We start from the raw sequence: 9,828 nt of genomic DNA on the forward strand, positions 1-9,828 counted from the left end.
AAACACAATATCGCGAGGATATCATTAACAAAATAATTATGTACATGAACATATACTACTCCTGGCGCCGGGATGAAAGACGATAGCTCTGCAGTCATGTCACTTAACTCCGAACATTACAGTAATTAGATGGAAGAAACATACGGAGAATGTAATGTTGCCGCAAAAAAGGTGTCAAGAAGTCATCTCACTGCCACTTGAAATACTAAATCGCTGCTAAATTGTAGTACAGACATGCATTAAGGGCTGATATTTTGAGGAGATCCTACACGGAATAAGGGAACAGAATCAAACTTTTAGGGTAATCGCCCATTGAAACTACAATAAAAACAACAAAAAGAAAGCAAGAGTAGAAATAATCAACGAATCATAATAAGTTACGTAAACTGTTGCAATAATCTAGCGTATTTCTGACCCGCAAAGACCAAGTAGTCGACCAACCGACCTGAAAACTTCTTTCAGAGAGTATTTGGAGAGAATGTATAATCAAAGGGGCTACCGTTTAGAGCGTCGTCGGCACAATCCGGACATTTGACTCCGGTTACAGCAACAGCCTTGGAATGGATTTGGGCAACAAGACGAATTCTGGAAAATGTGACTGGGTGCTAAGGCAATGATTTCTCCTCATGAGGTTTTTGAGCTATCAATTTAGTCAGCGCTCGACTATTAGTTGACCATGAATGTATTAATGATAACAAAAGTAGATTGTTTTTTTCAGCGGTAGCTACTTTATGCGCCATTGTGGCTTGGCTAGTTTTTACAAATAGTCTTCTTTAGAATTGGAAGGAATTTTTGTTCAGAAATTTCAAAGTAAAAATGAATCAAAAAGAGGAAGTAGAGGAAGTAAGTTATTTTCTGCATAAAACCAAAGTAAGGTCAAATTTAGGTATCTGACCTATAACGTTTTTGAGTTGCTCAACCTTAGTCGTCACGTACCTGCGAATTGCAGCATTGTCGTTGCTGTGGTTGACAGCATGACTGAACCACTTGATTACAACATAGTGAAGCCATAGGCTGAGGACAACAAGCGGGTGACTGAAGCCAAAAATTTCCAATTTTCATAGCTTTTTCGCATATCGTTGACAACCTACCCGCGCCACGCAGCAGTTACCACTGCCACAAGATTGTGCGGAGCGGGGGCACGCCGAAACGCAAGTTGGCGAACAGACACCTTAAAAAAAATGCCGATGTCTTGAAGATGAGAGTAAGATCTTCGAAAGATCTAAAACTATCGGATTTAATTAAGGATATAAAGCACCGCATCCTCCTCCACTTGAATACTGTTGCCGGCCTTGGCAAGGATTGAAATTCATCGGCATACATAAACCACCTTGTTGACTGAACAATTGACCACCACAGCAACCCTTTAAAAATTCATCTTAGTCATTGACGGTTCCAGAGAGGACCTTTCAGTATAATAAATTCTTCTAAATTACTTATGATGCAAACTACATAATTACTTATGTCTTTTAATGCAGACTTCGATTCTGCAATTAACTGACGTAACAAATTCATCTGAGAGGAACTTAAAAGAACCAAAAGAATCATCCTGCTCTTCACCTTAACTTCACATCAACTAAAATATGAATCAGGCCTTAGATTAGTAAAATCAATGTAAATGTAAGTGTTAATTAATGGAGCAACTCTAACGTTTCTTTAGGTTCTAATCTGTTAATGGTTTGAAGATCCCTCAACTGCAACTATTAAGATACGAATTCATTTTAAAAATCTTCACAAAAGTTCTATTTCTCTACTTCTCGTCATCTTTTTAAATGCATCTGAAGCGTGGGTTCTTTGCATTGCTTCTGAAAAGGGCCCGCGTATGCAAGTTTCACTGCTACCTGCTCGTGGTGACACTGGTTCTACTCAACACAATCAAAAATTCGAGTGTGTGCATTGGGAACGTACGAGCTATATGACCAGCACTGTAATATGCGGAAAGATTTCCATACTTTCCAAAAAGGTGCTGTCGTACAGCACATCGCCAAAATCCGTAAACTGAAAGGTGGGCTGCCTGGAGGGAGCATTCTTTGGCGATGCTAATGAAATGAAGATAGGCGGCTTTCAATACCCGTGAGGAGGTATTACACCAACCTGATTGAGGAATTTCACTCAAAGACGTCTATATGCCTTTGTACGACTATGGAGAACGTGAACTCGTGATCGTTAGTCCTCAAGGGCCTACGGACTCCGCTGAGGGCAACTATAAGGACGCTTTCTATGATTAGCTCAATGTGTTGATGTATAATATACTCAACTAACTCAACCAGGACATGGTCATTGTCGGAATCGACGCAGTGGACGCGACTGACTTGAACAACAATTCGATGTGCTAGAAAAATGGTATCTGAGCGGACCGCACGTCGGGTAACTGTGACCATCTGGTCGACTTATGTAAACAGACGGATCTCATCATCGCTTTCACGTTCAGGAGGAATCACCCGTGTCATCAGTTTACTTGACAGGGCTCAACTCTTTTAATGCCTGAAAAGCAGCGCAAACGGATGATGAGGAAATTTCAACTCGACTGTGTTTTGACGGAAAACATTCCTCATTTAGATATCAGAGAATCCAGAGCTAATTGGGACGTTGCAACAGACTCTGATCACCATCTAGTTCTTCCCAGCTTCATGGTACGGTTCCAGAAAAGGAGTAGTGGAGTTCAACATTGACCGATATTTGACGTGGCAGGTCTGAAAGACTATGAATACAGAAAGAAGTTTCGCTAACGAATGTCGATCAATAATGGATTCCAGACCAAGAAGAGAGTGTATGACGATGCCTGCACCACAGGTGACGTCAGCCACGAAAAGGGTCTGAGAGCAAAGTTGCATCGTCAGTTAAGACGTGATCTTGGAAACAAATAGACCCCAAGAGTGAAGGAGCTTGAGAAGGCGTAAGAGGATAAGAACAAGAAGAACTTCAATGCTTTACTAAGACAGTACACCGGCAAGATGAAGTGATGTTTGCCTGTGCTAAACACCGCTAATGAAGGGAGTCTCGGTGAAGCAACACTACCAATTTTGGAAGCATCACTTCAAGATCTTGCAGTATCGGCAAGCGTCATCGGCCCTTGAACTCGAGCACGTTCATAGACCGAGATGTGGGGTTAACGGCGAACCACCGATGGAGCCGGAGGTTCTGGTCTGCATCTAGAAGATGAAAAATGGAAAATCTGGTTGAGGCGATGACGCAGAAAAGCATCTCGCTTCTTTCGGGATTCGTGAGGTGACGAAAGATCCGTTTAATATGGATTGACAAAAGATACATGTGGAGAAACAATGCGCGACGAGCAAACCAGATTTCATCCCGGCCGCTCCACAATTGACCAACTGTTCATCGTCGGGAAAGTAATCGAAATCTGGCACTGGTATTCCGATGCAATTAGTCTTAACTTTGAAGCCGCTTTGGACTCTCCATATCGAAGTCGTCTTCTCAAAGCCTGAGTACCAGGAAAGTTCCTTTGTCCACTTGATGAGGAACAGCTGCTGCAGTTCAAACATCAGCCAGATGTACAACACCGTTAGAACTGGTAACTGGAGTAAGACAAGGGACAATCGCAAAACCCTTCTTGTTCACCTTCGCCATAGATAACATCATGCGAAGAACAGTCGATCACTGTCCTGCCGAGACAAGAGCAATATCAGGGTCCTCCTGCCCTAATCTCGATTACGCCGACGATGTTGTTATAGTCGCGGAATGCACTACGAAACTTGATACTGATATCAATGTTGTATCTAAGCTAGCTGCAGCCTATAGACTATGTGTACGCCCTGATAAGTGCAGGCAGATGTGGGTCTTTTCGAGACCTCAAACAGGAATCAGGGTGGACGGACAACCAGTCGATGGCGTAGGCTCGGGCAGCACCATCTACGGTGATGGAGATGCTAGCTTGCACGAAAAGAAAGTTGTTTAGACGGCTGCTTGTCTACCGTTGGCCTGTGGTATGGCACAATGAAGATCTCTATGCAGAAATCAAGCGGATGACACGCGGAGGTATCCCAATCCTGCACTGCGATCAAAAGATAACAAAAAATCGTCTTCGCTTCTTTGAACATATGCTGAGGAGACAAGCAGATCGCCATGTTCAGCGAGTTCTGAAGAGTTCGCCGGCTGTTTAGGAGAGGCAGAAGTTCTGCAGACATAAAATAGCGACGAATGGATTGATTTTGTGCCAGCTCTCGCAGAAGATCGACAAAGTTGTGCAGAGCTATGTTCACACCTCGGCGGAGATGGGGATATTCGCGTCAGGAGATAACATGAGCCCATTAAGTCAGTCATTCCTAACCCGAGAAAAGCATGGAATTTTGATGAATACACCGACTAGCTGAAAACATATGTTTTAACTACGCAAAAGACGTTTTTCATCTGAGTAGATCCTTCCCGTAATCGGTGTTGCATAATTTCTGCTTTAGCATCACTACCGGAAAAAGAAAGGAGACGGCCTGCAATGTTTTTTTAAAATTCTTCCTCACAAAGGTTCTATCTTCTGCTGCAAAAAAAAAATTACGCTTGGAGTCTCACCAAGAGTATTGTCCAAACGTTCTTACCTGCTGTGGTGTTGACTGCACTGGTGATACTTGATAGGGCGGTTGCGGTTGATAAACTGGCGCCTGTGGAATAGAAAATGGCTGCGGTTGTAGAAGAGAAGGAGGTGGAGGTTGGAAGCTCTGATGAGGTTGCAGATAGCCACCACTCGGGTGTTGGTAACCTCCATTTGGCTGCTGATACCCTCCACTTGGCTGTTGATAACCTCCACTCAGCTGCTGATAACCGCTATTCGTTCGTGATTGAGGTAAATATGGTTGGATCGGTTGGGGACCTTGATTGTAAAAGGACGACGGTTTTACCTGTAATAAACTGCTCGTTAACACTGACGTAAAAAAGTCAACAACTTTCGAGATTACGGAAAATTGTTCTAAATTGAAATGAGACTGTTTTTAACAAAGTTGATATTCTGGAACCTGTATGGGAGTGATTTTTGCAGGAACTTCGTAGTTTGCACCTTTTCCAGTCTCATGGTTTACTTCGCCGACATTTCTGAAACAATAATTGAGTTGATAAGAGAAATAGAATGGAGGAGATAGAATGGGAGATGTGAGAATCAAATAACAATAGCAATAATAATATTTGTGTGTGAATGAGTTTGTCTTGTCTGTTCTTGTCACGAAAACACTCTACAAAAATGATACCGTTGCACTAACAGGAACCGAAAGAGACACACCCGCATTGCAGGCAAGTTTTCTACTTTTGAACTATTATTATTATTGCCTTTTTTATTTTTATTATTTGTTTTATTTATTTGTCTGGCGTACTAATCCACTTGCGATGCACCAACTCTTCTTACTGCAAATCGTAGTCTTTTTAGGCGTTGGAACGTGTGTTGGCCTATACAACGATTTGTGGGAGATAGCCAATGATCCAGTCAGACTTTTTGTTCTCCCAGACAAGTCTGTTGTCAATCTAAACACCCCTGAGTAATCAAAGGCTCGGCTGGCACTAGGGAGATTCCATTGACCGTGCAGTCACAGCGGACCACTAACCTGCGCCACACTTGCCCATTTCTGCACAAAGTGAGTTTTGAAACTTTAATATGAGGCTTACAAAGATGTTATAGCTGCGTATATTTTTCTGAAGCTAAATAAAATGGTGTGCAGAACTTGGTTGCGAAACAGGCAAAGTAAACTAAAATATTAACAGCTTGGAGGAAATGAATGAAATGTTGCAAGAGGTCTCTCAGTCCTGTACAGAAAGCCGAACGCCAGATGATGTCACCCATCATCCAGCAGCTGTCAACCGCCCTGGTGCAGAAATGGAACGCCCCACCAGAACTGCTTATCTACATTGTAGTCAGCGCGGGAGTACGTTGCAAAGCATGCATCGCTGTCCGTGATGATCGCATACCCTGTTAAGAATCATGTTCAGGGGACCATCATAGATCTTCAGTAAACTACTACCTTATTATCATTTAATTGACGTTTATTATTTCCGCTCGTATCATTGCGTGTTTCTCTCAGTTACCTCTCGTACTACGCTGTAGCAGTTCTTTTCATTTCTATGTATGACCTAAGTTTTATCGAGCTATATTACTTGCCAGTGACACATCATGCGAAAGTTACTTTTGTCCTTATTTCTTCCACAGCAGTACAGAAATACCAAGAATATCAGACTATAAGCAAGAACTGCTACTGCTAATTTGTAAGAAAAAAGTTCCGGGGAGACCTCTACAAGGGTTTACCGAATCATAGTGATGTACAGGTGACTCTAGGCGTCGAAGTGCAATGTACAGCAGAGGCTCGTCCTCTGTCAGGGTCTCCCAAGCTGGAAGGAGTTCGACATATTCGACATTCCGACTTCTCGGAATCGGAAGCCTAGCTAAGAGTAAACCACCGCTTAGATTCACCACCGTCTCAGCGAAATGTCGCAAGGTGGCTACTACGACTCGCCATGGAGACTATCTCAGACTACGACTACCAACAATGCGAGAACACAGACGATGATCTGAATGCTCTTCTCGGAGCTACAGAGCGTATCAAATTTCACGATATTGCTCTGCTGGAGACGAAGTGCAGAAAGAACGACGTGCGACAGATGAATGACGGTACGCTCTTCATTCGTGGAGGAAAGGTTCCATCGCGAATTGTAGGCTGTGTTGGTTTTGTTGTGCACCCATCTGTCGATTCTCACGAGATTCCTGTCACTTCGTCTGGCCATTCTTCGACTCCGTTCTCTGCACCAAAAGCCCAACAGCATCATCAACTGCTACTCACCAACATCAGCAGCTGAAGATTCCTCTCGAACTTTCGTTTTGCAGACGGCTTCGTTCTCGTTTCGAGCAGTACCATGAAGCAGAAACAATGCTCAACGAATTGAACGAAGCAGGGAAGAAAGAGGTGAGAGGTAATCGAATCTCAGGTTGCTCAGGACGTCATTGATTCTGGATCAAGGCGACACACGCACGACTCGCTATGGAGACTGTCTCAGACTGTGTACTTACAACGCGAGAACAGTGTCCACAGACGCTGACCTGCATGCCCTTCTCGGAGCTGCAGAGCGTATCAAATTTCACGTGATTGCTCTGCAGGAGACCAAGTGCAGAAGGAGCGACGTATGAGCGACAGATGAATGACGGTACACTCGTCATTCGTGGAGAGAAGTTTCCATCGCGAATTGTAGGCTGTGTTGGTTTTGTTGTGTACCCATCTGTCGTCCATCTCGTCGATTCTCACAAGATCCTGTTACCTCGTCTGGTCATTCTTCGCCTCCGCCCTATGCGCCAAAAATCAATCAGTATCATCAACTGCTACTCACCAACATCAGCAGCTGATGCATCCGAATTGGACGCGTTTTACGAGGAGATGGAGGAAGTAGTCCGCAACGAGAAGTCCTTCTACAAATTCGTTGTCGGAGACTTCAACGCAAAACCAGGAAAGGCCACAGAAGAGGAATACAGGATAAGAAGATTTGGACTAGGGGACCGGAATGAAAATGGCAATCGTCTCGCCGGACTGTTGTCCGCCGCTCGCCTCTTTCTTAGAACTCTCTTTTCATGAAAAAAGGTCATCGTCGGTGGACATGGGAATCGCTCAATGGCGCGACTCGTGCGGAGATCGACTACATACTCATCAACCGGAGGTGGTGTCTACTTCACGCCTCAGTAGTACCATCCTTTTGTAGTGGTTCTGATCACCGTCTGCTTCGTGCGAAAATACGACTTAGGCACACGATGGAAAAGAACATCTGCTATCGGCAACGAAGGAGAAAAGAAGTCGTCTACGACGATTGCGTACTCGAAGACTCCTTGTCCCAAGGTGACTGGCACAACGAGGAGGACCCAAACGTGGACTACGAGATGCTGCACAGAGAATTACGAGCTTGTGCTGAACGTGCCTCGAAGCCGCGCACGACAAACTTGGATCGAAATTCGAAGACCACCAAGGAATTGTTGGAAAGAAGAACAGCTTTGAGGCTTGATCCGAACATTGAGCGGTTGGTAGCAAACACTAGCTGCAGAACAGCGTTACAGGAGGATCTTTTGAAGTACAGGGAGAAGAAGATTCTGGAAGCAGCACAAAGAAGAACGAAGTCTAAAGAAGTGCCGCAGGGATCTCCGCGAATATAATATTCCGCTAGCAACCTTGCTGAGCAAAGACGGGACTCGCACGTCTTCTCGTCGTGAGATGGAAATCATTACGGAGAGGTTCTACTCGAACCTTTTCGTTCATCAACTCCTGTGTCGAGCCCAATCATCCCCACTGGCGAAGTTCCACCACGGATTTTCCTTTCGGAAGTACGAGTCTCTATCAAGAGCATGAGACCTAGCACAGCCCCAGGACCTGATTTTATATCAGCAGACTTTCTTCGGGCTGGTGGCCATCCGCTTCATCTTCAATCTTAGCAGCGCACATGACATCCTACCTTCAGAAAGAAAGGATTCCAGATCAGTGGAAGACCTCGCGAACCGTTCTTATCCATAAGAAAGGTGACCGAGAGGACCTTCGGAACTACCGTCCGATATGCTTGCTGAGCGTGTTATACAAACTATTCACCAAGATCATCCTCACGCGCATATCTAGGACGCTGGATGAAGCCCAGTATCAAGAACAAGCTGGATTCTGCCAGCAGTTCAGCTGCTTGGACCACATCCAGACCGTGTCGAGGGTCATAGAGGTTTGCCGGGAATACCGCCTGCCCCTTGTTCTAACCTTCGTCGACTATGAGAAAGCCTTTGACAGTGTAGAAACGAATGCAATACTGTCAGCGCTGGTCGATCAAGGTGTGGACGTGTCGTATGTGAGGACATTAGCCAATTGCTACGATCGATGCACGACTAGGATACAGCTTTTCCACCGCCCTCTCACCATACCCATTGAAAAGGGGGTACGACAAGGCGATACTATATCGCCGAAGCTGTTCACGGCTGCATTGCAATGGATAATGAAATCACTATCCTGGGAAGAAAGGGGCATAAGTGTTGATGGAAGATTTCTTTCAAACCTTCGTTTCGCGGACGACATCGTTCTCTTTTCGAGCAGTACCAATGAAGCAAAAATGATGCTCAACGAATTGAACGAAGCAGGGAAGAGAATAGGACTACGAATAAACAGAAAGAAGACACAGTTCATGAAGAACACCCACTGCGAGGACGGAGGAGTACAACTTCAAGGCTCCCAAATCGTGGAAACTCCGTTATACGTATACCTCGGACGTTCTATGAACATGGAAAACGACTTGAAGGAAGAACTGAATAGAAGAATGAGAGCAGCATGGGTAGCATTCGCAGCCGTCAGGGAAGCTACGGACCAAGTGACGGAACAAGATCTTCGTGCCCATCTGTTCGACTCGACAGTCCTTCCAGCGCTCTGTTACGCAGCGGAGACGTGGGCAGACACCGCGGCCACGTCTAGGAAGCTACTTACTACCCACAGAGCCCTTGAGAGATGTCTCCTGAAGTTTAACCGGCGCACGCAACACCTTGCCGGTCTTCGTAGCTCCGACTTAAGAAGAATGTCCCGCCTTCGCGACTCAGCGGAATATGTATCGAAAGCAAAACATAGATGGGCCGGTCACATCATGAGAAGAATCGGCGATAGATGGACTAAAAGACACTAGAGTGGATCCCAAGGGACGCTAAACGCCCCCGAGTTCGCTGCACGGATGAGAGCTCATCTGGATATGGCTCAAGGACCTCGTCAACGTCACTCACGAAGCTTGAGAACATCATGGATGACAATGGCGAGGGAACGAAACGAGTGGAAGAGATGCTGGGGCAAGCACGTCCGAAGACGAGTGACTAAGTATCTAAGTAAGTAAAGGTCTGCTTGGAGT

General features: G+C 45.1%; 5 protein-coding genes across 6 annotated transcripts; 4 read left to right on the plus strand and 1 right to left on the minus strand.

Moving 5' to 3' along the window:
* Positions 1-377: 377 nt before the first annotated feature.
* RB195_003124 (uncharacterized protein) lies at positions 378-5,902 on the minus strand (the record flags this gene model as incomplete). Of its 2 annotated transcripts, XM_064200663.1 has the most annotated exons (9): positions 378-445; positions 500-585; positions 937-1,035; positions 1,092-1,171; positions 1,259-1,272; positions 1,331-1,364; positions 4,551-4,850; positions 4,965-5,040; positions 5,844-5,902. In XM_064200663.1, 9 exons carry the CDS (start codon positions 5,900-5,902, stop codon positions 378-380), a joined length of 816 nt encoding a protein of 271 aa, XP_064056543.1. The 2 variants fall into 2 exon arrangements, with proteins under 2 accessions (XP_064056543.1, XP_064056544.1); XM_064200662.1 differs by having other exon boundaries at positions 400-445; positions 1,259-1,364.
* A 545-nt stretch (positions 5,903-6,447) lies between these two features.
* Positions 6,448-6,786, plus strand: RB195_003125 (uncharacterized protein; the record flags this gene model as incomplete). Its single annotated transcript, XM_064200664.1, has 1 exon — positions 6,448-6,786. The coding sequence occupies one exon, from the start codon at positions 6,448-6,450 to the stop codon at positions 6,784-6,786; it is 339 nt and encodes a 112-aa protein (XP_064056545.1).
* Positions 6,787-7,121: 335 nt separating this feature from the next.
* Positions 7,122-7,553, plus strand: RB195_003126 (uncharacterized protein; the record flags this gene model as incomplete). The annotated part of the gene is made up of 1 exon (XM_064200665.1): positions 7,122-7,553. One exon carries the CDS (start codon positions 7,122-7,124, stop codon positions 7,551-7,553), a length of 432 nt encoding a protein of 143 aa, XP_064056546.1.
* A 173-nt stretch (positions 7,554-7,726) lies between these two features.
* On the plus strand, positions 7,727-8,122 carry RB195_003127 (uncharacterized protein; the record flags this gene model as incomplete). Its single annotated transcript, XM_064200666.1, has 1 exon — positions 7,727-8,122. One exon carries the CDS (start codon positions 7,727-7,729, stop codon positions 8,120-8,122), a length of 396 nt encoding a protein of 131 aa, XP_064056547.1.
* Positions 8,123-8,406: 284 nt separating this feature from the next.
* Positions 8,407-9,612, plus strand: RB195_003128 (uncharacterized protein; the record flags this gene model as incomplete). Its single annotated transcript, XM_064200667.1, has 1 exon — positions 8,407-9,612. One exon carries the CDS (start codon positions 8,407-8,409, stop codon positions 9,610-9,612), a length of 1,206 nt encoding a protein of 401 aa, XP_064056548.1.
* Positions 9,613-9,828: the final 216 nt, after the last annotated feature.

This window comes from Necator americanus, chromosome IV (assembly GCF_031761385.1).
Source record: "Necator americanus strain Aroian chromosome IV, whole genome shotgun sequence".
Classification (NCBI taxonomy): domain Eukaryota; kingdom Metazoa; phylum Nematoda; class Chromadorea; order Rhabditida; family Ancylostomatidae; genus Necator; species Necator americanus.